Below are 27519 nucleotides of genomic sequence, written 5' to 3' on the forward strand. Positions count from 1 at the left end.
TTAAATGAATACAGTTTGTGTGTTGTTATTTCGGGCATAAGCTAGCCGGGCAGGCGGCCGGGGTGGCGGGAAGCAGCCCACGGCTCCTATTACTACACAGAAGAAAGTGACTGACAAACTGCTAATATAGGCAAAATTATCTTTGAAATTTCTTGCTTTGTGGAAAAGTCTTCCAGATATTATGGGCCTGTAGGCTGAAGATGGATGCCCCAACATTACAGAAGAACTTTGGGTGACTGTCCAGGCAGCCAGATATCTCTATCAATTTTAAAGTTTGGGAAGTTGCTTGCAGTGCACTTACTGTTTAATTACATAATATTATTCCTCTGAAGTCTTTGAAGAATTTAAGATAGATAGTTATAGTTACAGTTTTCTTTAGTTATGATAAATGATAAATTAGATATGAAACTTTCCAGATACAAATAGACTAAATATTGAAAGTGTAATTCTTGCTTGATACTCATTTTGTTAAATGTAATTTCACTTTGTTAAAGTTAAAACCTTCCTTTTATTTAGACAGATAAGGGGAAATGATGTGGGATGTCCTTCTGTATATGTGTTGCTCTTATTGATTAATGAATAAAGTTGCTTTAGCCTATGGCAGGGCAGAATATAGCCAGGCTGGAAGAAATATATAGAGAGGGTAGACAGAGTCAAGGGGACAGCATGTAGCTGGAGGAGAAAGACTCTCTATTGCCAGAACCCTACCAGTAGGCCACAGCCTTGCAGTGATACATAGGTTAACAGAAATGGGTTAATTTAATATGTAAGAGCTAGCTAGGAATATATCTGACACATAAGCCAAACAGTGCTATAATTAATATAGTTTCTTTGTGATTATTCAGGTCTGGGCAGCTGGAAAACGAACAAGTAGTCTCCCTTTACAATAGCTGGAAACAAATGTTTCTTAAAAGAGGATGTTCATTCTGGGCTTTGGATGTAACCCAGTGGTTGAGAGTTTGATAGGGTAAGTGGGGCCATTTTCTTCATCTGCTGTTGTGATACAATACTGACCCAAAACATCCTGAGGAGGAAGGGTTTATTTCAGCTTGTAGTTAACTGTTCAGCACTAAAGGAAGCCAAGGCAGAATTTGGAGGCAGGAAATAAATCAGAGACCATGGAAGGATGTTGGTGACATGTTTACTTGCTTAGCTTGCTTAGTTACCTTTCTCATACAACTCTGGCTCCCCTTCTCAGGAATGGCACTACTCTCAGAGAGCTTGGCTCGCTCTCTCGCATCAATCAAAAATCAATGAAACTGCCCTCACAGACATGCCGACAGGCCAATCTAACGGAGGCAATTACTATTGAGATTCTCTCTTTTCAAGTATGCTTAGGTTTGTGTCAAATTGACAAAAAAACTAACCAGGAAAGGCCCCAAATTCAACCCCCAACACCAGGCACAGAAGATAACGTTAACATGCAATAAAGGACAAGCATTTGCTATGCGGTGGCTTTTAGGCCTAGACCATATTTCTTGACTATAGGAATGATACTGTCTTTGAATTTCACACAAACACTTTGGACAGCTCCTGATGCATAGGAGGCTCTCACAATTAGTTTTTAGGATAAATTGATTTGCACTTTGACTGGGCAGATGGTTGAGCAACTACAGGCATTTGCATTCAAGCCTGGTGACCTGAAGTAGAACATGGTCTATCAAGAAGATGGTGACCCAGGTCTACATGGTCAAGGGGGAGAACTGACTCCCACAGGTTGCCCCTCTGACCTCTTCATGTCCACTGAGACATCTATCTCTCTACCCACAAATAAATGTAAAATTTAAAAGTTCGGAGATCAGTAATGCTTTAGTTGTCTGCAAGACTTTTCATATTCCTAAAGTAATTATGTACCGCAGCATAAAAGATGGTTAGATCCTTGCACTGGTGAGAAGTCTCAGTGAGTTAAAGTGTTTACTGCCAAGCCTGGTGACTTGAATTCAATTCCCAGGACTCACTTGGTAGAAGGAGGGCCCTGATTCTGCAATTTGTCCTCTGGCCTCTAAATATGTGTTATGGCCCATGTAGTCTATGTATATACACACACACACAAGCACAGAATAAATAAAATATTTTAAAAGGTGTTAGTTCTATGCTAAATGTGTGGAAACTCATAAAATCTAGATTTTCAATGATAATATTCAGTTATTCCTTTATTCTTGCAACAGTCACAGAACCCTCAGTATGTGATATGGTACTCTGAGTTAATAGCTGAGATTTCATCTCTCTTGGAGATGATACTCTAATAGGATAATCCAAACAACTAACTCCTGCAAATATCAGTTAGTAATAAGAACCAGAACATTCAACAAGGCAGGCGTCAGAACTTCGCAAGGTTTGTAGAAGGTGATTTTATGGGGTATTTGTGAGTTCTTGCCACGCTTTGGCATTTAACATGCGCTGGAATACAGCACATTACATTCTCCCCTCGGCCACCAGCACACGAAACAGACAAAGAAGTGTCTACACTATCAGGTGGAACGTAAAATCGCGACAGACACCCACAGTGCTAGAGATGCCCTGAAGACTTCATTTGTAGCACGCTCACATAACAACCATGCTAAGAGAGAGACATCCAGCTGATATTTTAGTGTTCTTGTTATTTTTACTATTTTACTTTGAAAATTAATAAACAAATTATTCTTAAGGATTTCCTATTAGGCAGTCAGTGCACTCCATGTCGCTAAGCATTTTGTGCCTATCGGGGAGTAAGAGTGCTGTAGACTGAGTGTCTGCCTGAAGCAGCTTTGGGCATCCAGAGGATGCATTCTCAACCACCTACTAATGTCTCCTCTAGGATGCCTTTGCCTGGTCACTGGGGATTTCCTTGTCTCTCAGGAACCACATTAGAGCATCATGGAAGTGTCCTTAGGGCCCCAAGCACTGTCACCCAGGTGACTCTTTCCTCACCCTGGAGGAGAAGAAAGCAGTCATGAGGTGACAGAATTTTCCCATTTGTTGGACAGGCAAGAAGACGATGAAGGAGAGTTTTCTACCCATGTCTCAAATCCACACATGAAACTCTCGTAGAAACAAGAGACTGATAATGTTTCAGGTAAGCTTTGTGCAAGCTAGTGCTGAATCTCCTCCTGCTCAAGGACTCACTGTAATGGATGTTACATTCTTTGTCTAGAGAGCCTGGCTCTGGTTTTGCTGCCCTGGAGAAGAATGGAAAGGGTGGACTGTAAAGTGAACAGAGAAGGAGGGCTGATACAAGATGGTTAAACCCCAGGCCTCATCTCCTGTTGTGGGGCGCTCTGCCCTCCGTTCTGTCCTCTGCCGCTTACTTTTGCTGGATGTGGAACGGATCTTAAGATTTTTCTTGGAATAGGTGGGGACAGTGGGGGCCTTGATCTCCTTCCTGTTGGACTGGGTTCAGTATAGACTTGTTTGGCGGCAATCTGTGAGCATCACCTGAGAACTCACCGTATAATCGCTGAGCAAGGTCGATGACCTCCTGAATCCTTTCTTCTTGCTGAGGCACCGAAGGAGCAATGAACTTGTTGAACTGTCTGTGGAGGATCTCCACAGCTTCCTTTGTTTGGCACTCCATGGAATACTTCCCAACTCTTACAACTGTGGCGCTTGCGTCTTCATACCAAAAGTTACACTGTATTCAAATGGAAGAAATCACAGGTTAAAGAGATGTGTCCTTTTGAAATTCTTCATGTTGACCAATGACATTTCACATTTTGCTTACCTCAAACTCCAGGTAGCCTTAAACTTCTCAAGTCTTACTAAAGAAAACATCAGCACACAGTCATATACCTTTTCATTTAGACACCCAATGGATTTGTTTGATAGAAAATGGCCCTCAAAGGACTGGCTCTATTAGGATGTGTGGCTTTGCTGAAGTAGGTGTGGTCTTGCTGAAGGAAGTGTGTCACTGTGGAGGCGGGCTTTTGGGTCTCTTTTGCTCAAGCTTCCCTCACGTGAAATGGAGACTACTTCCTGCTGCCTGCAAGATGTGGGACTCTCAGCGAGTTCTCCAGTACCATGTCTTTCTGCACACTGCCATGTTTTACCATGATAACAATAAACTGAACCTCTTAAACTGTGAGTGAGTCACCCTAATTAAATGTTTTCTTTACAAGAGTTGACATGGTCATGGTGTCTCTTCACAGCAATAGAAACCCTAACTAAGACATCCAAGGCAAATATTTTTAAAGTATAATAAAGAAATATATACAATAATTAGAAAGCAGAAGAATGGAAATAGCTTTGATTCTCCTGCCTTCTTAGATTTGTCTAAAATATAATTCCTAAGACAATGTAGAATAAGTTCTAAGAGCAATCAGCAAAAGCATTTGGGTACTAAAAGGTTTATAAACATTGGCTGGACAATATTCAAAATCCAGTATAATCAACAACCAAACACTGCTAATAAGCCCATAAGTAAATTTTTTTCTTAGTAATATATTCATGATCAAATTTCTTATAATAAAATTTAGAGCATGGATCCAGGAAACACCATCCAAAGAAAAAAATTCTACCTTTGTGAAATAGAACTGGTCATTATTTCAAAGCACAGTGGAGGTATGAAGTAATTTTTCACTAAAAATAAGTAACTGTGACAGGAGGAATTGTCTGCCCCAGGCCAGAGGCATTTGTGCTGGGAAATAAATAAATAAATAAATAAATAAAGAAAGAAAGAAAGAAAGAAAGTAAAATAGGACTCCATGATAAGCCAGTTAAGACAGTATCAAGAAGCTTCAGCAAACCTGTACATCATGTATCAAAGAAAAATCAGCTGCCTCATAATGTGGTGTTCAGTCCAAACACTCAACAGTATTAGCAGGACAGAAAGAAAGTTTGTATTTAGGAGTAAGAGGGAACAAAGAAAGCTTAAAACCCTCAGGTGTGGCCTCTCTGATCTGAAGTAAGAGTCAATGTATTGACCTTGTCAAACGTCGTGAATTTTAGGTGGACCTACTACTATGCCCTTGGCAGTCACCAAGGCTATGCCCAGGAGGGCAGCACCTGAGATTTTCCCCATCAGTTTTTCTGACTTATCATCAATGTTGTGAAGTAAACAGACCACTTAAACATTGAAACTGATTTCCAGCAGTGACTGCAATATCAGTGGTTGGAGTTTGAGTTAAGGTTACAAAGAAATGGAAACTCTTGCAGTAATGCAGGAAATAAATCAATCAAAGCTTTTGGAAGAGCCACTATATAATGCAGAAAAACAAAATCCCTGTGGCCTTTGACCTGGCGATTCAACTTTAGGGAATGGCCCTGCAAGCGATAATGAAGAGCAGCATGACCATGGCTTTCGTGGCAGCAGTAACTAGTACAGCACTGGAGAGATGGCTCAGTGGTTAGGAGCACTGGCTGCCTTTCCAAAGGATCTGAGTTCAGTCCCCAGCACCCACACAATAGCTCAAAACTGGCTGTAACTCCAGTCCCAGAGGGATCTGATACCCCCTGCTGGTCTCCACGGGTACTGCATATATACCCTGCAGAGACATACATACAGACAAAACACTCATATGCATAAAATAAAAATAAAGATTAATTTTTTTAAAAAAGCATTTTTAGAAGAAATAGGATCTTTTTTTTCTTTTGAGACAGTGTTTACTATGGAGCCTAAACTGTATTTGAACTTGCAATCTCCCTGTTCTGCCTCCAACTACTGGGATTAAGTACACTGGGTTGTGGTGGTGCATGCCTTTTAATCAATCCCAGCACTCAGGAGGCAGAGACAAGCAGATCTCTGTGAGTTCGAGGCCAGCCTGCTGTACAGAGCAAGTTCCAGGATAGGCTCAAAGCTACACAGAGAAACCCTGTCTTCAAAAGAGTTCTTGACTATGCTCAGGACAAAATATATTTTGAAGTAACATTACAGGAAGAATATAATCACAACAAGAAGATACCTCTTCTAGTATTTCCTGGAGATGTTCAGTCAGGTCCAAATTCACCTTGTAATCGGTCACAACTTTATCAAAGTCATTCACATGCTTTTGCAAATCCTCCATGGCTTCCCAAAGGATGTTAACTTTATTACTTGGATAACTTAAGAATGAGTCAGAAGTTTTATTATTAACTTTTTCCATTTTCTTCCTTAAAGCCTGTGGGCAGGGGGGAGGAGTAGAAAGGGGTTTTTAAAAGGCAATTATATTCTTACATATGATGCTAGCAGTAAAACAGAGTAACTCAGAGAAACCTGCTGCTTTTACCATTCTGAAATATTAAAATTATAATTATTGCAAATATACTTTGGAAAGAATAGTCTTTCTCTAAGATATTTTATTCAATCTATTCAATCAGTATTTGCAAATAAGCAGAAAACCTAGAAATAATATAAGGTGTGTATGTAATTATCAGGAGCTCTGGAATCTGTGCTGGACATTCGGGACGTGTGAGAGCAGTAAAGAAAAAAGGCAGAGGGCACACATGGCACACGGGGCACATGTATGGAGATGTGTTGGGGAGGCATGGAAATGCACAGGCCTTGTGCGTCTGGCAGAAACTGGTCCAATACATACATCTCAACACACATCACTGGTGTGAGGTTGCAGGGATGGGATCAGAAGCTCTGCTGTGCCGTCGCTACAAGGCAACTGTTCCTGCTGGTGACATACTGATGACAGTGATAGCCAAGACCAAGGGTCTCGGATGATTCCAGAATAAACTATGAGTATCTGTAGAGATGGCTCTAGTCTGGTTTAAATAGTATTGCAACATTCTCCTGCACTGAAACAAAACATGGTACCCCAAGGTATGCACATTTCTCCTGTCTTCATGTGTCAGTTAGAAATTATTTAAAATTTAAAGAATGAATAAGCTAGAAAGCTCACAGAGTGAAGGTGAGCTCGGTTTCAGATGATGAACGTTGTTTCCTGGGAAGAATGCGGCCATAAATTACTCAAGGAGATCTTCTCTGTAAGTTGGTCCACTTAAAACCAGCATCACACGACTGCATGCCAAGCAAATAGCTAAAATATTTCCAGGAAAACCAACTCTGGTTTACAGAGAATAAAGTTATTTTTAAAGGGAAAATGAGATACATCAAATATTATTTATCCCATTCAAAAAGTCGAATTATTATAAAAATAGAAAACCACCCTTTCCATCTCAATTCTGTTATAAAGAGTTATGCCTAGACTGTAACGATTTTGTACTAATTGTAATAACCATACACACACACACATACACACACACACACACACACACTCATACACTACTTTATTACCTGAATTTTTTCAGCATACATGTCAACTTGTTGGATTTGATACTGAAGAGTCTTTAGGTTTCGAGATTTTTCATTTTTTTTGGAGTAGTTAAACTTCAGATTGTTGAATTTCTTTTTTATATCTTTGAATGACTCTTTGAGCTACAGTTTAATAAAAAATAAAATTATAATTTCCTTACAATTAGAAAGACAATACTCATTATTATGAACAAAACTAAATAGCCCCAAACAGTCATCCCCTTAAAGTGTCTTCAGAATACTTTCAGTCAAAACTGGATTTCCTATGCGAACTCTTATCCCGTGATGAGAGTACTTTCTGATATATGATCTCAAACTCAGTATGGCCACATTGGTTGCCAAACAAGAAAATAGCCAACATCCTGAACATAAACTTTTGCTAACTCAAACTGTCTTATTTGTATTTATTTGACACAAAATTTGACGCTCATTCCATTTTCTGTATGCTAGTATTGTTCCAGATCTTTCCATATCCTGGTAGTCTCTCTCAGTCATTATGTATGAAAATTATTAAGGCTCCAAGGAGCTGTTCACGATGAAGAGGTCAATGAGGGCTTGAGTTTGAGAATTGCTAGTACAGTCTATGAGATTAGTGAGAAAGGAGATTTACTTGCCCAGCAAGAGTTATTTCCGTAAGCAAATTTTAGATGAGTTTCACTTCTTATATGTTGAACATTAACTTTGAAAATACAAGTAAACACCCAAGGTGAGTGTCATTGCCACCAAGGGCAATGTTGACTATGTATAAATAGGACATATTACGATGGTCCGACAATCTGTCTTTATCAATGCACTAAGATTCTAAGCAACATGGCACTTCTAAATATTCTGTTTTCTCTTGCTTCTACATATTCATGAAGGCTAAGTGTACTTCCAGGCAACTCACACTTCATATTATCAGCAAAGGGAAGCACAAAGAAAACATAAAAGCTAAGATTATATGGGAATTTTTACAACAAGAAAGAATCATGTCATGGTTGATAAATCTGAGTGATGGAAAAGAAAAGTTAGAAATACATTAAAAGTCTTCTCAAAGATAGCAAACAAATTACCCAAGAATACATAAAAGCCATGCACATGTTACATCTTAGATTCATAATATAGAAAAATACATCTGCCCTAGAAAATGTATGCTTCCTCAAAATGCTTACTCCAGATTTTCCATATTGTAGAAATAAAACAATGACTTTATCTTTAACTCTTCTTGAGGCTCTCCAAGGCCCCAGCAGACCTGATTATGTATAACTTATTATACTTATACTTTTTTTGCATAGGACATACTTATACTCAACCACTATCGATTTTTACATAAAAAATGACATTGCTGAGTATTAGTTTTAAGCTACAGACAAAACCAAGAACAGCGACCATAAAACCACTTTAACAGATAAACCAACAGTGTCCAGAAAGGGTCAGAAGAGCTGTAACTTCTGATTTTGAAAATGACTTCTTTATCAGGAGACCAAGAAATAGTAAAATACCCTATTAAGCTGGTATACTTATGAAATATCCATTAAATATTTATATTTTGTGACATTTGATAATTTAATGCATATGTGTTAATTCTAGCAGGAAGGGATGGATGAGTATATTTTATGATACTGTAATATAAAGGAACTATATGGTGAGTTATTAATAGAAAACTGAGGTAGGTTCTTTTTGTATCCCTAAATTGCAATCTGCAACTATAAATTAATAAATGCCCTCTCTGAGGCAGCCAGAGATTATTACTTAAAAGCTCCTTCAATGGCAGTTAGCTATGTAGATACTCTGTTTGAGACGACTATAATGTGTGTTGATGGAGGGTGCACCGGCTGCATGCTGAGCTATATGTACTGAATACCACAGAAAGCACACATAACCTGGTTAGGATAGAGTAATGCTACAAAATTTTACCACAATTAACAACCAAATTATTCAAGCTGCAAGAGTGCACGCCTATAATCCCAGTACTCAGAAGGCTGAAGAAGGATGCTCACAAATCCAAGGACAATCCAGATTACACAGTGAGAAATTGTCTCAAAAACAAACGAACAACCAACAAAAAAAAACAAACAACAAAGGTTGGGAAAATGGCTCAGTGGGTTAAGAGCTTGATTATGCGTGTGAGAACCTGAGTTGAAATCCCCAGAACCATGTAAAACCAAGCATTTTAGCATGTGTGCATGTGTCTGTGATCTTGGTGCTCATGAAAGTAAGATGAGAGGCAGAGACAGAATTCCCAGGAACTCTTGGGCCAGCTAGGCTGACGTACGCAGCTGCATAGACAGCCAAAGAGACTCTCTTTCAACCAAGCCAGAAGGAGTGGACTAACATCCCAGGCTTCCTCTGCCTGCCACACACACAATGTCATATGCCAGCACCTATACTCACACACACACATATACACTCATGCACACATCATACACACACAACATTAAATTAATAGGGTGAAGTAATAAACATTACAGACGGAACAAAAGTACACACTGGTAGCTAAGTACCAGAAAACACAATTTTCTACCTTACCCCATGGTATTACAGACTTCAGTCTAGAGGAAGGAAGGAAAGTTCTACAATCAACTTGATAGTCAAAGGGTCTTATTTGCTCCTTCAAACAGGAAGGTTTAACATCTACTTGAAAGCTGTATGAGACATGTAGAAAGATAGAATTCTAACACTTTCATTCTGAAGCACGAGCTTTCTAGTTTACTCTGGATGACAAACATCAGATTTATGACGTGCAGGAACAACCCCATTTCGGCATCGGCATGCATGCATTTCCACTGAAGACGATTTGTAAGGCCAAAGAATGTTCGTGACGCTATGGGTATGTGAAACGTGATAGCTTCATTCTGACACACAAGATCTCTCCACAGAGCTGCTGGCACTGTTCTTGTTGAGTCGCCTTGGAAATCTCAGTCAAAATCTAAGCTTTTGGACCTTTCCTGATGCAAATTCAAGACTACCGAGTGCACAAGCAGAAGGGATCATGGGTGAACCACCTCCAGCATGAACAAACCTGCACATTCCAGTATGAGAACTGAATCTAAACCCCACATAACTCGGCTTCCCTGTTCTAAAGAAAGAGAGCGCTATGGTTACTGGCCTGGGTATCATGCCCTTGCAGCTGTTTCTAACTTTAGTGAGCTTATCATCAGTGGCGAATGGAGGAGACGGGTAAGACAGCTGTCCAGCTTGAGCCTGTAAGCAGCCGTACACGCCAGCAGCCTGGGGACAGAAATAGTTTATTCATTCAAAATCTTTAAACGGTACGGTTCACATTAGTAACATTAGTATGCACTAAGAATGTTAGGACTCATTTTCTCTGAGTGATTTGATTCTTCCCTCTGTGAACATGTTCAGCTCTTCCACATGTGCATGGAACAAGTGGACTACATTTACATGGCTATAATTAGAAAAAATACTAAAATTTGAAAACTAGGTTTGGTCTTTTGGAAACTACAAAAATTATCCTCGTCATAATCTTCCCAGCGAGTGATAAGTCTCCTCTCAGAGGTAGGAACGAGAGAACTTCTAAGGAAACAGAAGAGTAAGAGGCTCCTGGCAGGCCAGGCTAGCTTGCTATTCTTAGTCTTGACTAAGCTGGTGAAGGCCACTTTCACAAGAATGTATTATGTGTAAGTCTGGTGCTGGCGAGGCCAACTGGTGTTAGGGACACGGGCTATTTAAAACCAAAGGCAATAGATTTGCAAAGAAAATCTTGCATTAGAACTACGGCATACTTCTGGCTAACACCCCAAATCCAAAATGAGCAGTCAGTTTTTGTTTCTCCAGCATCCACTTCACAAGGTCCATTTCTTATGCTCCGTTTGCCCCTTCCAGATGAGAGAGCTTTCTGAGGCTCATTTTCTGTAATGGAAGGCTGGAACGCACCACCTCCCAGAGACGCTTGAATGTGAAACGAAGACATCCGAAGACTCAAAATCTAATCCTGATTTTGCTACAAATATTAATGGAGGGCATTGGGTCTCTATGCTGGACAGATTTTTGGAGAAGTCTTCTTGGCCTTCTTCCATTTAGTAACCACAGCACATCTTCCTCAGCTTCAAGTCACATAGCAACAGGGAGGGGACAACTTGGAAAGCAAAGACCCGTTCCAAATTGCAGTCAGTCTCGGCAATAAACATTATCCTGAAAGTGTAGCATCTTCAGAATGAATTTAATAATCTTATTTGTTCTATTTGGGGGTATGCTTACTATAATTTTAAATGTGAGCTTTCCATACTTTCTAGAAGATCCTATGGGGTATTTTACAGATATCAAATACTACAATTTAAAATCTTGAACCTTCAGGATGAACATTTTCCGAACAAATTGTAATTTTTCCTGTCCACTTATACAGGCCACGCAAATGCAGTTGGGTTGGGGCCTGCTGAACAGATGGTTATGGTTTGGTTGTGGGGTGCCATGTGGGTTTTCATTGTCTCGAGATGTCTAAGTTTTCTGTGGACATTTGTAGTGTTACAGCCTGGCTCACGGTAGTCACATTAAACATATTTGTTGGATGAAGACAATTTAGTATGTTTTAAAGAGCAAGTTTGGATTACAAATCTGAACAATGAATATTGTCTGTATTTTTCCACAGTGATGGTCCCACAAGGTGGTTTGTTCTCTATGCAAACTTTTCTGTGTTCTTCCCTGCCATGACGACTAACTTTGCTCATTCTGCCGAACAATGGTAAGTGGTTTTCTTTCATCCTGCTGTGTATGTGTTCGGAAAAGCCCTGATTCTTAATTATAATCCATTGCTTCTTATCAGTTGGTGTGCCTGGCTCTCAGATGGCAAATCATCAAAACTGATAACAGAATTTGGGGGATTCATGCCTGACTTATGGAATATATATGCTAAATCCTTTCCTTCTTAACCTCTGATAGAAAAGATGTTGCTATCCGAGAAGAGACTTTCCAGGGTAAAGCAACATAATTGTCTGGAAATTTAGCGTGGTAAACTTAGTTTGAGAAAATGGATACCAGCCTGATCCTGTCATCACTGTTCTTCCCAGAAAAGCCATTGCTTGTGACACAAAATCTGAGCCCTTAAGTTATAAATCCTTACCATCCTCATGTAAATGAGATGTTATTTTTATTTTTGGTCAGCTTGCAAGAAGAAAAAACATGTGACTACTAGCATACTACCTTTCTAAATGTAGCTATAAACACTTTCTCAGCACTGCAATAGTTGCGGAAATTTCTAGAATGTTTTGTGTATTAATGATATATTCACAAGGCCAGGCAAGATAAGGCAATGCTATTGAGTAGTTACGCATGAAAAGGTATCCTTGCATGAAACGGGTGGGAAAGATGCCTCAAAATCTGGCAGTTTGATGGCTGTGTATCTCATGGGTAAATGTGTAGAAAACGCGTTTTTCAAAAATTCACCATGCATAACAACATGCAAAGATAATGAAACACAAAAGGCATGGTTGCCTGTCTTTAAAGAACATCACATCCTATTTTTAAACCGCTTTCAGAGCAGCTGCCATTCCAAGGCCTTAAAGCACAAAGTCTTCCCGTAAGGACCCAAGTGAAGAGCACTAAGCTAGTTCCAGCAAAGTCAAGAGAAGCAAATCAAGTGTGGCACATCTCGTAATGGATGTATGGAAGACGGGACCAGAAATGGTCGAACGAGACTCCACACACTGACTGAACGGCTCACTCTGGAAAAGCACACACCAAGCACTCTGGGGTTCAGATGAGTCTTGGCTCAAAGTTGACCCCCAAAGACTCTAGACAGACATTCTTCAGTCTTCTAGGGCACAGTTAATATGCGTCTGTCTCTCTCTCACACACACCTTCCTTTTCTCATATGAGAAATGAAGATGTTAAAGCCAGATGTTCTCCGAGTCTATTGCAACTCAGTGTCGTAGACTAAAACTATGTTTTGCGATCAGCTCTAAAAATTAAATGTTAAGCACGATCTAGTTGCCTGGCAAAAATGTTACTCACTAGTTTATAACAGAAAAAAAAAACTTAATACCCTGCATGTCAGTTCTTGTTGCTTGTTTTGGGATGGGGTCTTATGTAGCCCACGCTGACCTTGAACTTGCTCTGTAACCTAGACTGGCCTTGAACTCCTGCTCTTCCTGTTAACTCCCCAGTGCTAGGAAAATAGGCCTGTGGTACCTTGCCTGGCTTCACTTCATTTTGTGTAGTTCTCTAGATACCCGTGTCTAGACAAACAGATCTAGATGCCAGATGTTGCCACCATGGAACCATCAACTGGGTCCTTTCTCCTAGTCGCAGTTCAGAGGAGAGTAAGGTATGTCTACATTTTATTTTACTAAGGGGCTCCCACTAATTTGGCATTTGTAAAATCCAGCACATGGATGCTACACTTCAACATGCCTGTCACGTCGCTACCAAAACAAGCAAACAAACAGGAAAAATAAAAGTAAAAAAGACCCAAGTTTTTCAAAGGTCTTTCAAATATCAAAGCATAGCCTAAAGATTAATTAGATTACAAGCAGAAGCAAGGAAGAATGACACATCTCTTAGTAAGTAAGACTATGGTCAAGTGATACCTGACTTCCAAACCAAACCCGTGTGTATCTGCTTGCTCATTCCTGAGGTGGTACAGACAATCACGGAGTGTCCCTACTATGGCTGGTAGGGTCATCTGTCAACTGGGCTGGCTCCAAGTGCAAGTTCATCATGAGGTTGTCCCCATAAATAGAACTGTTGGAAAGGCTTGGGCAGGGGAACCCAGCCTCATAAATGCCACAGCTCATGGGGACCATTGAAACCCAGTTAAGTGGGACTGGGAACACATTAGTCAGTGCCGTTGGTGTTCTCTGTAGGTGCAGGGTTGCTCCATCTCTGCAGGAAGGGATGTTTGGGCAAAGCAAGAAAGGAAAAATGACGAGAAGAAAGATGAAGGAGGTGGGGGAGAGGAAAAGGAGACAGAAATTTTAGAGAAAGATCATTTTTAAAAATGGCCACAGATCTTTTATAACCCTGGGAGAACAAGAAGTTCTGATTGACTCTTTTTTTTTTTTTTTTTTTTTTTTTTGGTTTTTCGAGACAGGGTTTCTCTGTGGTTTTTGGAGCCTGTCCTGGAACTAGCTCTTGTAGACCAGGCTGGTCTCGAACTCACAGAGATCCGCCTGCCTCTGCCTCCCAAGTGCTGGGATTAAAGGCGTGCGCCACCACCGCCCGGCTGATTGACTCTTGATCAAGAGTAAAGAGACCTAAGGGAGGCGCAGACCATGGCACAGGGAACTGGGAGATGCTGTCCCCTGTGCAGAGGGTAGACTGCAGGGTGGATCCACCAGAATGTGAACCAGACCAAGAAGAGAGAGCGTACATTGCGGGACAGCATTGCTGATGTGACAGCCCTGCCAGCCAGCTGCTTCTCCCTGACTCCTCCCACTGGACCGGATCCCAGCAGTCCCTCCTGATCTCCTCTTGCCTTCTTTCTCATGCTCCCTCTTGCCCCTGTCTGTGATCTGCAGGAAGGGCAGGTGCTTCAGCACAGGCCACCGTTAAAGCTTAATTACCCATCCTTTAACCTGCGAGTTAATGAGTCTCAGAACCTAGCGGACCCAGATTGCGCAGCTGGGCACAAAGTAAAAGTTCAACAAATTTAGTTAGCCGCTTTTTTCCTCAGCCATTTTCCTAGTGGACTCAAAGGTTTCACTCCCAAGGGAGACAGACGTGGAACAGTCATGACCTTGATGTGTTTTCCCTAGAGGAAGCCCATGGGTGGAAGACCGTTATGCTCAGCACTAGACAATCAGCACACATAGCATGAAAGAAACTGGGGGTAGGGTCTGGAAGTGAAGGGGGGGGGCTTAATACATGTCACAGCTGAGAACAGTTGATGGCGGGAAGGAGAAATTGCGTCCCTGGGGATGTAGGGCGATGGAAGGCCCCTTCTCTCTTTTCTTTTTCTCTAGTTCTTTTGCCAGAAGAGCCACCTGTTCACACCAACATGAAGCGAGGCACTTGACTTTGGAAAAATACCCTGTGGTCTCTCAAGCAAAGAGCCTGCTCCCCGTCCTTACCACCTCCTTCACCCTGAGTCAATGCTACTTAAATAGAACGTCAGCCGGCTGGAGCAAGCTGCCACACAAGGCTCTGCCACTCTGTCTTGTGTGCCCTGAATAAGCTGTGTCCACTCAAGTAGGATGAAACACACACATACACACACACACACACACACACACACACACACACACACACCAAGGAAAAAAATTACCCCAAACCCTCAATCTAGTATCTGAGGTTTTTCTATACATTGGCATCATCTTGACTTCAACATATTTGGGAGTTTGAAGTTGATTTAAACTTCGGGCACCCCAAGGCTCCTCTGAGACTAAAAGGGCATGGGTAAGAAGTGTTCTGATTCTGTGTATGTGTGTGCATCTGTGTGCAAGCATGCATGCATATTCATAGACACTGAGACACACGCTTTGGGCTCAGTGTGTCCTTTTGCAAAGCCCACCTCATTGATCTCCTCTCGGGTGGTGCAGAACTCCAAGCTGCAGGACAGGACCCTTTCGTACTCTTTGGCGCTGGCACTCCACTCCCTGCTATCCAATTCAAGGGCCTCCAGCTGTTGCTGTAGGTTCTTTGCAGAGATATTAGAGCAGTTCTGGAAATGAAGGGTGTGGAAATAATAAGGGGAAGCTATGAAACGGCCACGTGACCACATAGCATTTGCCTGTATCATGATGCTCACAGATTGCTTTGAAAGACATATAGGGTCCTGATTTATTTTACCCTAAACGTGTTTGAATCTTATTTTTTTTAGAAAGAAGCCAGAAATTCAACATTATGGAATAGACATTTCCGTTCTTGAATCTCATCATCATCCCCAACTCCTCAGAGACGCCATTCATGATAAGGTCTAATTTTTACTTTGAAAAGCATAAAATATGCATGAGGAACATTCTGCCTCGGCGCTGTAATTTTCTCGTCAACTAGAGTTTCACCCCAGGTTCGTTAAGCTCCAGTCTCTGTCTAGCACTGAGGGGATGCTGGCACCAAGGCCAGAGAGGGCTAGGGAACAATTTACGTTATTTGTGCAAAGTGAGATCCTCCTTTCTTTTTACTTTAAAAAATAAACTCACAAATGTAATCAAACCCCTTAGAAAACCCTGGCGCTGGCAAAAGCGGACTCTATTAAAAGCAACAAATTCTCATATTCTGTCTTTTACTTACTTAAAGGGTAGATGCTAGGCTCGCTACGTAACATGTAGCCTGGCAGGTATCTTAAATGAACTTTAAAATGAAACTGGATCTGTGGTTCTTATTAATAATGAAGAAAACATATCCTTTCTACCCTCAAAGCACGAATTGGAGAATTTTTAAAGCACCAGAGTCCAGTGTACTAGTCATGGACTTTGGATCAGGAAACACCTATTCTTTTAGACTCCCCTGTGGAAATCCGGCCAGTGATCTACAGCGGATGCAACAACTGGTGCCCGAACCCGGGTCAGAAGCAGAGGGCCTGGACCCCTCTACTATGGACTTGTATGGACGATTACCCAGTATCTCTGGGCTTCAGCTTCTTCCTCTATACAATGGGGCTGCTGGTCTGGCAAGACTCTGGAACCCAGTGGTCTTCGGGCTCTGTATCCCGAAGCACCATTGTACAGTAGAGATGTGGTATGAACCATAACTAACAACTTCCAGCAGTCTCACTGAAGCCGGGTGGTGGCACGCCTTTAATCCCAGCACTTGGAAGGCAGAGGCAGGCAGATCTCTGTGAGGCCAGACTAGTCCATAGAGTGAGTTCTAGGACACAAAGTCACACAAAAAAACTCTGTCTCAAAAAATAAAATAAAATAAAAAAGGAGCAAAACCAATAGTCTCATCGAAAAATAAATAAGAAATAAATAAAATTAACCCTCATAACACAGTTAACCATGTGTGTCCAAATACTATCCTTTACAACATATATCTAATATAAAAGCGTTAAGATCTTTTTGATCAGACATCTTTGAAATCTAATGTGTATATCCTACTTTGTATGTTTCTCAGTTGTGGTTAATTTCTCTCAGAAATACTTGATCTAGTTTTAAATTTCTCTAACCGTAGTTTCTAAGGTAGACTCACACGCCCATGCAGTTTCTGAACATATGGAGAAATTTCCAACAAGGGCATTGAACGTCAGCTTTTACAGTATAGTTTACTTCAAATCAAAGCGAGAAGTTTAGGTTCTTAGTTGCCTCAGATGCATTTCAAATGCAGAACCTAACATCCATCTGAGATCACGGCTCCATTTTAAATTCACATGAGAATAATATGTATCAAATACGGTTTTATGCTCAGATTTTCTCCTTAGATTTTATTAGTTTGTTAATAGTGGTGGAAACTTGGAGATCACAAGCACTCCAATGATTCCATGTCTTTTTAAATTTAACATACTGGGACTAGGGGATGGCATAATAATGCTGCACTTGGTTAGCACGTGCGAGGAAAGCCTCAATTCGGATTTAACATGTACTAAACAATCTGCCTGCTTCTTTCACCCTATAGCCCATGTGGCCGAGAGAGGGAGGCGGCAGGGATGCACCCGGATGCTTACCGGTTGTTGAACGGATGAAATGATGTCCACTCCCAGGGAAAGGGCCAGCCGACCGAGATGCTCTACATAGGCCTGCCTTTCCTGAGCACGGTCCAGTTGCATCTGGACCTCCTTAGAACTTTCCAGTTCCGTGGGCTGCGCAAGAAGCTCCAGTTCCTTCGATTTGATGAAATGCATCAGCTGGAATTCAGAACATTAGCACTTAGCCCGCTTTTTCCAAAGACTGCTTTCTGCAGGGCTTTTCTGTGTTGACATGCTCCCCAGCCCATGCTGAACCATTAGTCCTATGGAAACAGACACATGCTGCCATCCTATGAACCCAATAGGATTACTTTAATCGGTTAACATCCTAAGTTTTACAAAAGAGGGAAATATGTTTCAGGACCATAATTCCAAACTTTAATAAGATCTTGGTCTGTGATTTAAGGAAACTCAAAAAAACTATTTTAAAAAAGACTTCCCTATTAATGTATGAGTATAGCTTGCCCATGTCTGTGTATCAAATGCACAGCTACTCAGAGGCCAGAAGAGGGTGCTGGAGCCTCTGAGCTGGCATTTGAGCAGCCGTGAAATAACCAGTAAACAATGAGTGCTCCATGCTGACAGGCTCTTGAGATGAAAAAATAAAATAAAAAAGAAAGAAAGAACTTGGTTTTGATCACCTCGCTTCCCAAGAGCTAACGTTTGAGTTGGGAAGATAAAATCTAGTTTCAAAAAAAAAAAAAAAAAACTAAAAACTAGCAGTCCTGATGGAGAACTGCTAGACGTAAGGACTAGCGATTGCTGTGGGAATTTAGAAGAAAGAATCACTGGGAGGGAGACGGGGTGGGGGGCCCTTCCTGGAAGGAGGCATGAGGTTTATTCTATCAAAGAGCAGAGAAGCATCCGCTAGGAAATGCAGGTTGACAGCCGCCGAGACTTGGATGTAGGAAAACATGTGCCATGCTCACAGGAAGGAGAAGAGCAGAGCCTGGCTGGAGCACGGAGCAGGATGGAGGTCCAGGGGGAGATAAATTAGCCGCCAGGGTGGATAAACCTCTTACACTAAGACAAGCAATTTGGTTTTCATTTAGTGCATAATAATAACATCTGAATTTAATCTTGTAAAATCCTGCAGCCTTCGGGCTACCACAGTAAGACTTACTTCCTCCTTGACTTGGTGGAACTGGATTGTTTTGTATAGGATTTCCTCGTAATCCCGGATTCGCGCTCTCTGCCTCTCGTGGAGGTGGATTAAGTCCCTCAGTTGGTCAGACTTCTCCTTCAGAGGGGCTCCCTGACCACTTAACACTTCCCATTCTTTCATGATATGCTGAACCTCGTCATACAGTTGCTGAAAGGTATCAAAGAGAAGCAAGAAGTGCAGCTTTGAGTTTTTATTGGACAGAGGAGAATCTGATTATCTAAATAATGAACCATTCTCTCATTTGTTAACAAATGCTTAGGAGCCTCCTCAAAACCCAGAGTCTGTGCTTAATGGTGGAGACGTCGAGATGCATTGTTCCATTCTCATCTTCTCAGAACTTCATAAACATCACGGCAGGGGAAAGGCAGGTGTTTCGAAGATGCATGGTAAAATGGAAAGCCATGCGTGTCTACGATATGCCAAATGTACTGGCCTTCAGCTAAGTAAATATACCTCTTCTGATATTTAATATAGCGTAGGATTGTGCAGTATGGTAAGGACGCTGAGAAGATGAGTATAAAAATACACCAGGGGAATTACGTGTGCTCTGTAATGAAAGAATGATCAGAATGAGCCACCAGCTAAACGGCACACAAGAAACACGCCTTCAAAGTGCGCATGCCATACTCCACAAATAGCCACCGCACGGAGAAGGGATGAATTGCCTTCCCTTTCAGTCCCCATGGCTCGGACATTTCATTTAGGAATCCCCACCCTCGAGGAGAGCTGGCAAAGGGCAAATTGCTTAAGGAGAATTCTACTGCTATCCCGGGAGAGGATTCTCGTATCAAAAGAAAAAGTAAAGGAAATGCTGTAGGAGATGGTTTTCACAAGACTGACTTGCATCAGATGGCCAAGTTCAAATCAAGTATATGGACCCCAAACAGATGAAACACATCATGTTGACAGACGACAAAGCTAAGTAACCTTAGCCATGGATCCTAAATAAGAATTCATGCATATATGCAAACACACACCAAAAGATAAGTACGTGTACCACACAGGATATAGCAAACTGGGCTAGTTGATACATATTGGGAGTTGGAATAGGAGCGTTTGTTGTCAGTAGTGATGCTATATATATGTATGCAGAGTGTAGTGATTGTATTTCATATATGTCTTGTCTTAACAGAACCTACAATTAGATATTTCCCACAGTAATCTCAAAACCTCTAACTCTGGAATTCCTTAAATCAAATACATATTAAGTGGTAGCAGTTAGATGCATCTTAGTTTTTTAGCAAAACCCCCAAATCCAATAGTGTATGTTTGTGAGTCAGGACTTGAAAGATGGAGAAAAAAGGGTCAAGAGTTCAAGGTCACCCTTGGCTATATAGCAAGTTTGATATCAGCCTGGGCCACATAAGACTCTGTCTCAAAAAAAACAAAACAAATAAATAAATGGATAAGTAAACAACCGAGTCCACGGAGGGCGCTCTGACAGTCAACCAGCCTTGGCGGTTGTGTCCAGGAGTGGCAGGGACACAGGGTGGAGGCTATGGAGACAGGAAGGGAGTGCGGTAGGAGCTGGGATGCTGGTGTGTGGCAGCAGTGACAGCTCAGTGATGTGGGTACCAATGACAACAGAGTTTCTAGGTTAGAGGTTGACGATTTTGTTCTGAGATGTTGTAATTTAAAACACTCCCTAAGTCAGGAACTGTAAGGTGAATATACTAATCAATTAGAAATATAAATTAATGTAGGTAAAATGAAAATATATTCAGGATTCAGTATGTTTGGGTATCATCAATACAATAATTTATAGGGGAATAGTAAGAAAATACAGGGGTTTTTAGATCAAAAGGGTACTTTTTTAGAAGAAAAAGGAAGCTTATTGGATCTGGGGAGTTGGGAACGATTTTCCATTCACCCAAAACCACCAATTCGCATCTTCACCTGAAGCTGGGGCTTCATGGCATTCCACCTTCTTCGCAGATCTGACATCGTCTGGAGGCTCCCTCCAAGGTCAAGGGCAGAGACGGGCATAAGAACTTCGTGGAGAAGTTTTACGTTGTGAGTAGTCTGAAACAGACATTGACAATTATGAACGTGTTTCTGACAATTCAGCAATGTGGTCACTTCGGTGGTGACATGGTATGTCATGACGCTTTTTGACCCCCTGTAAACTCTGACCTCACCAGTGAGGTCACACGAGGCTCTTCATTTCCTGTGTTATTTTTGTTGTTCTTTTTCACACTATGGTAACATGCACAATTTTTACCATTGCTCACCATGGTAACATATAACAAACTGCACAGTTGTTATCATTGCTAAATGTGCAATGAAGTGTCATCAAGACATATACATTACTGTGCAGCTGCCAGCACCATCAGCATACAGACTGCTCTCATCCACCTGTACAGATCCTGTTAAGCAACACCCCACCCATTCCCTCTTCTCCTCTTGCATCCCCGGGGAGCGTCCATTCGACCTTTATCTCTATGAATTTGACTCCATGCTTGCAAATGAGCAGAACCACACAATTTGTGTCTTCTGATGCTGGGTGGCTTTGAGACTCTACAACTTTGCACGTATCAGAATTTACTCTTTGAAAGGCAGCCTTCGACATTCCTTTTGGTCTCTTGGTTTTGGTGCTAAGGTTCACACCCAGAGCTTTATGTATGCCAGGCAACCAGTCTACCCTGCCAGTGCCCAGCCCGTCCTCTTACCTTTTTCAGTTTCTCTTTGAAGGTCTCCCACTGCTGCCCCACAGGCTTGCCTCCGCTGGCTTTGAGGTACCATGCCATTCGAAGACGGCTGAGCTCCTCCCTCCCGGCTGTTTGCTTTTCCACAGTGTTCTTCATGACACGCATTTCATCTTTAGCATTGAATATCTCATTCTCTTTTGCCTGTTGAATTAATAATCCATGTAATGGCTTTCTGTCCTAAGAGACACATTTTTCTTTCGCATTCAGCTATTTTAGGTGGCAAATACTTTATCACACCAGGGCAGGATACAGTTTAGACTGATAAGCCTGGTCTCGTGCGCAGAGGCACAGTTGTGGTTAGACCTATATTCTCTGCTTGCATATAAACAGCAAGATCTTTAAAGACCTCATTAGTATTTTAGTGGCCTAGGAGGGCATCTAGTAATAAAAGGATAAACTCTGCCACTGTGATTTATAAAATATAATAAATTATTAAAGACATTAGACAACTACAGTGGGAAAAACTACACTACATGTTTATATATGGTATAAATAAGGTTGGAATAGCTTTGATATATTATTAAGAATCTATTAAAGTATAGAATATTATTCAATGCAATATTATCTGGGAATTGTGTTTTATAGAAGACAACTACAGTCATCAGCCTACAGTGGTCTGAGTAAGGTCTAGAAAAGGCAGGCTACTCTAAGACGTGTTGAGGGTTAGCCAGCAGGATACAAGAAGTGATTCTGTATTCAGCGGAGTTGGTGTTTTGTCCACTCCAGGGGACCAACCATTTGCCCTTCGTCTCTTTAGTAAACCTAGTCTCCTTAGTAAACCTAGTCTCTTTAGTAAACCTATCATCCTTTTACTTCAGTATACCACATGGAAAATTGTGTGGTCATGCAGTCTAAAGAAGGCATTAAATTACCCATTTGCTTTAAATGTATATTCAGTCCTGTACTGTTCTCTGTTCTCTTGCTGTTTTTTTGTTTTTGGATGCCTTGGTAGCAAGAAGGCTAACACTCGACAGAATTCTCAGTTTTCCCCACTGCAAACTAATGAGCTAGCAAGTTCATTTGCCAGAATTCTGGCTAAAGTCAATTAATCTGATTCAGATGAACTTTATATTGAAAAAAAAAAACATCAATTTCGAACTTCTAAATACCAGTCACAGAAACACACCCAACTCAATAGAAAGAGCCAGCTTCCATCTTTCTACTGTAACCAAGCCCCTCACCACACATCAATGTGCACTTACAAAACTGCTGCTGTGCAGATAGGGAGAGGAAAAGCATCCTTGTCAGCAATTTCACCTACCGGGATGTCGATACATCAGTGAAGTTAATTATTATGTAGACTTAATATTTTATTAATAGAGAACTTATCACACGACTACTGAAATGCTAACAATGATGAACTGAAGGCACAAGACTATCAAGAAGCGTGGGAAGATATGAGCTATCTCCAGGAACAGTTAAGAATCGGGATTTCATAGCAGCCTGTTCATTTGGACCTAGATTCAAGTTATGAGTTTGGATGCATTTCTTGCTGCAACCCTTCCCACAAGAAGATAACACTATCTGATTATTTATACAGGAGTGACACCTAACACTTGCTAAGTATTCAACAACTTGGATAAAAGACAGGGTTGCAGATCAAAAGGCAAGAGGAAAAACCATACAGCAGAAACACCTCTAGATGCAGGTGACAGAGGTAACTCTGGCACATGCTAAACACCCTAGATTAATGTGGACCAAGACAGCTTGAAGGTGAAGGAAAACATCAACAACTCTATCTCATTTTAGACCACTTGGCATTTCCAGAATTGAAAGGATTTCTAAGATTCAGCAATTGAGTGACCACACAAAAATACACAGTTTGCAAATGACTTGATTCCCTTGTAATTTAAATTAAAATCACCTAAGCTAGAGATGAAGGGAGTTATGAGTTATACTAAGAGAAGCAAGTATGTAGGAACATGGATAAATTGTTTGACAATATTTTTCCGGTGTTTAAGAAGGGCGGTATCTAATTTATAACTATTTAATGAATGTTTTGGTTCTATACAGGCTGATCACGAATGTTCTTCAAACAACAAAAGTTAAAACCAAGAAAAAAGATGAGAGGGTTAAAACCTGAATCTGCGAAATGAGTTCTGTCCCAGATTCAGATCACAGCTCTCAAGAAAATGGCAAATGTCAGTCATCCTTAAACATCTACAGAAAGAAGGTTTGGAATAGTAGAGAAAGGGAAATGGCCTGATTCTCAAATGAGGGTCATTCGGGATCAGACTGATAAGTTTCACTCAGACAGTCAGGGTGGTTAGATTCTGCTTACAGAGCACTCGAGAAGAATGCCTCAATCGCTGGACTCGGAGGAGTTGGGCCAAACCATGGTTAAGTGTCTTATAGGGTATGGGGGGTAAGCCCTTCGGGTATCTTAATGAGGAAGTTTCTCATTATGAAACTCTCTCTCTCTCTCTCTCTCTCTCTCTCTCTCTCTCTCTCTCTCTCTCTCTCTGTGTGTGTGTGTGTGTGTGTGTGTGTATACAGTGGTGATTAGGGTAAGATATATTGAAAGCATTAATGGCTGCATTTTTTTATTTTAACTGTTAATCGATAGATTACTTCAGGAATTAGGATGTCAATCTTCCTTTCAGACATTTTTGCTAAAGAAGTAATTACAGCTATCAAGGAATGGCTTGTGATAAATCTACAGAATGAAACCCAAGAGAAACAGTTAATAGAGTAGACAGACCCAAATTAGCTTAACAGGATGAATCGTAGGCTAAGGCCGAAGGAAATCAGGCAAGAAACATAGACTATGTCTTTATGGAAACGCTAAAGGGCTGGTATAGAGAGCCCTGGCCAGACTGGAGCTAGGATTAAGGAGGTCATACAGGTGGCAGTGGCTCACCACTCTATTTAGAGAACAGCAAGGAGAGATCATTGCTTAAACTGTTAGCCCCCTCATGTTTCAACTACAAGAAAACATCCTGGTTGGTTGTAGTTTAGCTTCTGATTCCATTTCATGAATGGCATTAGCAAGTAGAAAATTTTGGCAAAGCAGATCAGCCTGAAGGAAGAAATTAAAGTACACCATCAATGATAAGTATGTAAATATGCAGTTGTAGAAAAGACTCATGTTAAACATAGCAAGGGCTTTCAAAGTTGGGTAGAATTTCGTACACAAGAGAAATTACCTACGAATGGTTTTGTGTCTGCACTGCTACAGAAGCTTGGAACCAGAGATGATGATGGACTTACTTAAGATTTTAAAAACATTCTTTTTTTAACAGCTAGCATTTTCCCAACAATATAATGAACTGTTTCTTTGGGAAAATTCACATGGTCTGAGGGGGAAGTGAAGTAGTTTTGCTGTCAGAATTCTGTAGGCAACTTCAGGTGGATGAGCGGCTGTGTAAAGGTTCTAAGATATTTTGCTTATTTAACTCAGGGCAACTAGGGCTTAGGGAGTGCTGAAGTGGGGGGGGGTAATAGAACACAGTGTGAACACAGAGGGGGGGAACCCTGGAGTCAAGAGGCTGAAGGGGGGCGGGGAAGCAGGGAGAACAAAAGGTTGGACGCAATTTTAAGCAAATAAAATCAATCTTTGGAAACCTACTATTTTGTAAGCTAATTAAAAATTATAATTTAAAAAAGAGGATCTGTTAAAATAAGAAGAAATTCTCTAGAACAAAGATTTATCACAGTTATTTCCTTTGGTCCCTGGGAATTTTTAAAGACCTTGCTGTCAACGATGTAACTCAGGACTTTGGGACAGACTTCTGAGGACCCTATATGCAGCATTTGAATCAGAACAGCTAGAATGGTTTTCCTGTGATACAAGGGCTCCGTGACCCCAAGGTTTATAAATGTTGGGCTTCAGAACGAGTCTAGCGTGAGTGAAGCTGAAAAGACCTCCCTCTGCCAGCAGGGCCGATTAATGGACAAGCTGAACTTTGGAATGTACGATCTTGACTTTGAGGAATTAAGATCTACAAAAGGCATTGGCTCACTTAGCGTTATTCTCACCATATTTACTAAGTTAAGGAACTCAAGTCCCAAGTCCTGGGTCACAAAGCTCTTCTTTAAAAACAACTGCCATCTCCTCTCAGCAGAGCTGGACCAGTACTTGACTTCAGCATCGTCTTCATCGGTAGGAGGGACTTTGGTCAGATAAAACGCCTTTAGTCTCTGAAGCTGCTCCTCCACCTGAAACAAAGAGGAGGAAGATGAGAGCAAAGAAATTTATTAAGTAGAAAGAACACAGACTCCATTTGAAGTCTGTATAAAATTAAGTGGAAACTACACTTTTAGCATTCCTTAAATAAACAGTGACTATTTTCAGGTTACTGAAAAACATGGAAATCTGGTTCTGTAACCCACATACAGGACTTCCATTGGGTGGCAAAGTGAGTTGATAAGTTTATTTATTTGTTTTAATTAATTAATTAATTTATTTATTTATTAAAGATTTCTGTCTCTTCCCCGCCACTGCCTCCCATTTCCCTCCCCCTCCCCCGATCAAGTCCCCCTCCCTCATCAGCCCAAAGAGCAATCAGGGTTCCCTGTCCTGTGGGAAGTCCAAGGACCACCCACCTCCATTCAGGTCTAGTAAGGTGAGCATCCAAACTGCCTAGGCTCCCACAAAGCCAGTATGTGCAGTAGGATCAAAAACCCATTGCCATTGTTCCTGAGTTCTCAGTAGTCCTCATTGTCCGCTATGTTCAGAGAGTTCAGTTTTATCCCAGGCTTTTTCAGACCCAGGCCAGCTGGCCTTGGTGAGTTCCCAACAGAACATCCCCATTGTCTCAGTGTGTGGGTGTACCCCTCATGGTCCTGAGTTCCTTGCTTGTGCTCTCTCTCCTTCTGCTCCTGATTTGGACCTTGAGATTTCTGTCCGGTGCTCCAATGTGGGTCTCTGTCTCTGTCTCCTTTCATCGCCTGATGAAGGTTAATATTCAGGAGGATGCCTATATGTTTTTCTTTGGGTTCTCCTTCTTATTTAGCTTCTCTAGGATCACTAATTTATAGGCTCAATGTCCTTTATTTATGGCTAGAAACCAAATATGAGTGAGTACATCCCATGTTCCTCTTTTTGGGTCTGGCTTACCTCACTCAGGATAGTGTTTTCTATTTCTATCCATTTGCTTGAGTTGGTAAGTTTATTGCCAATCAGAAATATTTATTGTACCACAGATTATTTTTATGTACCTTTTACAATTAGAATAATTTATTTCAGAGATCAAGCGGCTGCTCTGTTTAAAACTGAGTTTTATAATAAAAAAGCACAAATAAAGCCGGGTGGTGGTGGCGCAAGCCTTTAATCCCAGCACTCCGGAGGCAGAGGCAGGTGAACTCTGTGAGTTCAAGGCCAGCCTGGTCTACAAGAGCTAGTTCCAGGACAGGCTCTAAAACCACAGCAAAACTCTGTCTCAAAAAAACCAAAAACCAAACCAAACCAAAACAAAACAAAAAAACAAACAAAAAAAAACACAAAAGCACAAGTAAAAAAAAAATCAAGGAATATAAATCAGGAAAAAAAAGTAATTCAGCAGCAGTCAATTCGTACTCAGCGTATTACAACATTATGATTCATTCATTTTAGTGTAATATTTTTATTAATTGAGAATGTAATATGATGTGTTTGAATCATATTCACCACCTACTTCTCTAAGTTTCCCAGATCCAGCCCCACCTCCTCTCCTCTACCCCACTCCTCTTCCTCATCTTTCTTTATAAATATATTCACCAGAATCCAATTAATGATACCCATATCTACTCATGGGCATAGGACCAACCAACAGAACATGGTCAACCTACCAGCTATGCCTTTAAAGAAAGCTGACTCAGGGATATAGATATGGCTCAGTGGTTGAGAACAATGGCTGCTCTTCCACAGGACTCAAGTCCAATTCCTAGCACTTATGAG

The 27519-nt window shown here is 41.1% G+C and overlaps 1 protein-coding gene across 2 annotated transcripts in view; it reads right to left on the reverse strand.

Annotated features, from left to right (window-relative positions):
* Positions 1-27519, reverse strand: part of Ccdc141 (coiled-coil domain containing 141) — a 152643-nt gene that overhangs the window by 17466 nt on the left and 107658 nt on the right. The window contains exons 12-20 of one of the 2 annotated variants that reach the window (XM_005346624.3): positions 25620-25799; positions 21603-21782; positions 20830-20955; positions 18892-19080; positions 17748-17927; positions 15660-15809; positions 7196-7336; positions 5877-6071; positions 3427-3610 (exon numbers count right to left, since the gene is read on the reverse strand). In XM_005346624.3, coding sequence (XP_005346681.1) covers positions 3427-3610; positions 5877-6071; positions 7196-7336; positions 15660-15809; positions 17748-17927; positions 18892-19080; positions 20830-20955; positions 21603-21782; positions 25620-25799 — 1525 coding nt within the window. Of the gene's footprint in view, positions 1-3426; positions 3611-5876; positions 6072-7195; positions 7337-15659; positions 15810-17747; positions 17928-18891; positions 19081-20829; positions 20956-21602; positions 21783-25619; positions 25800-27519 lie in introns of those variants that run through there. The other variant, XR_003376853.1, reaches the window with a different exon arrangement.

This window comes from Microtus ochrogaster, chromosome 4 (assembly GCF_000317375.1).
Source record: "Microtus ochrogaster isolate Prairie Vole_2 chromosome 4, MicOch1.0, whole genome shotgun sequence".
NCBI lineage: Eukaryota > Metazoa > Chordata > Mammalia > Rodentia > Cricetidae > Microtus > Microtus ochrogaster.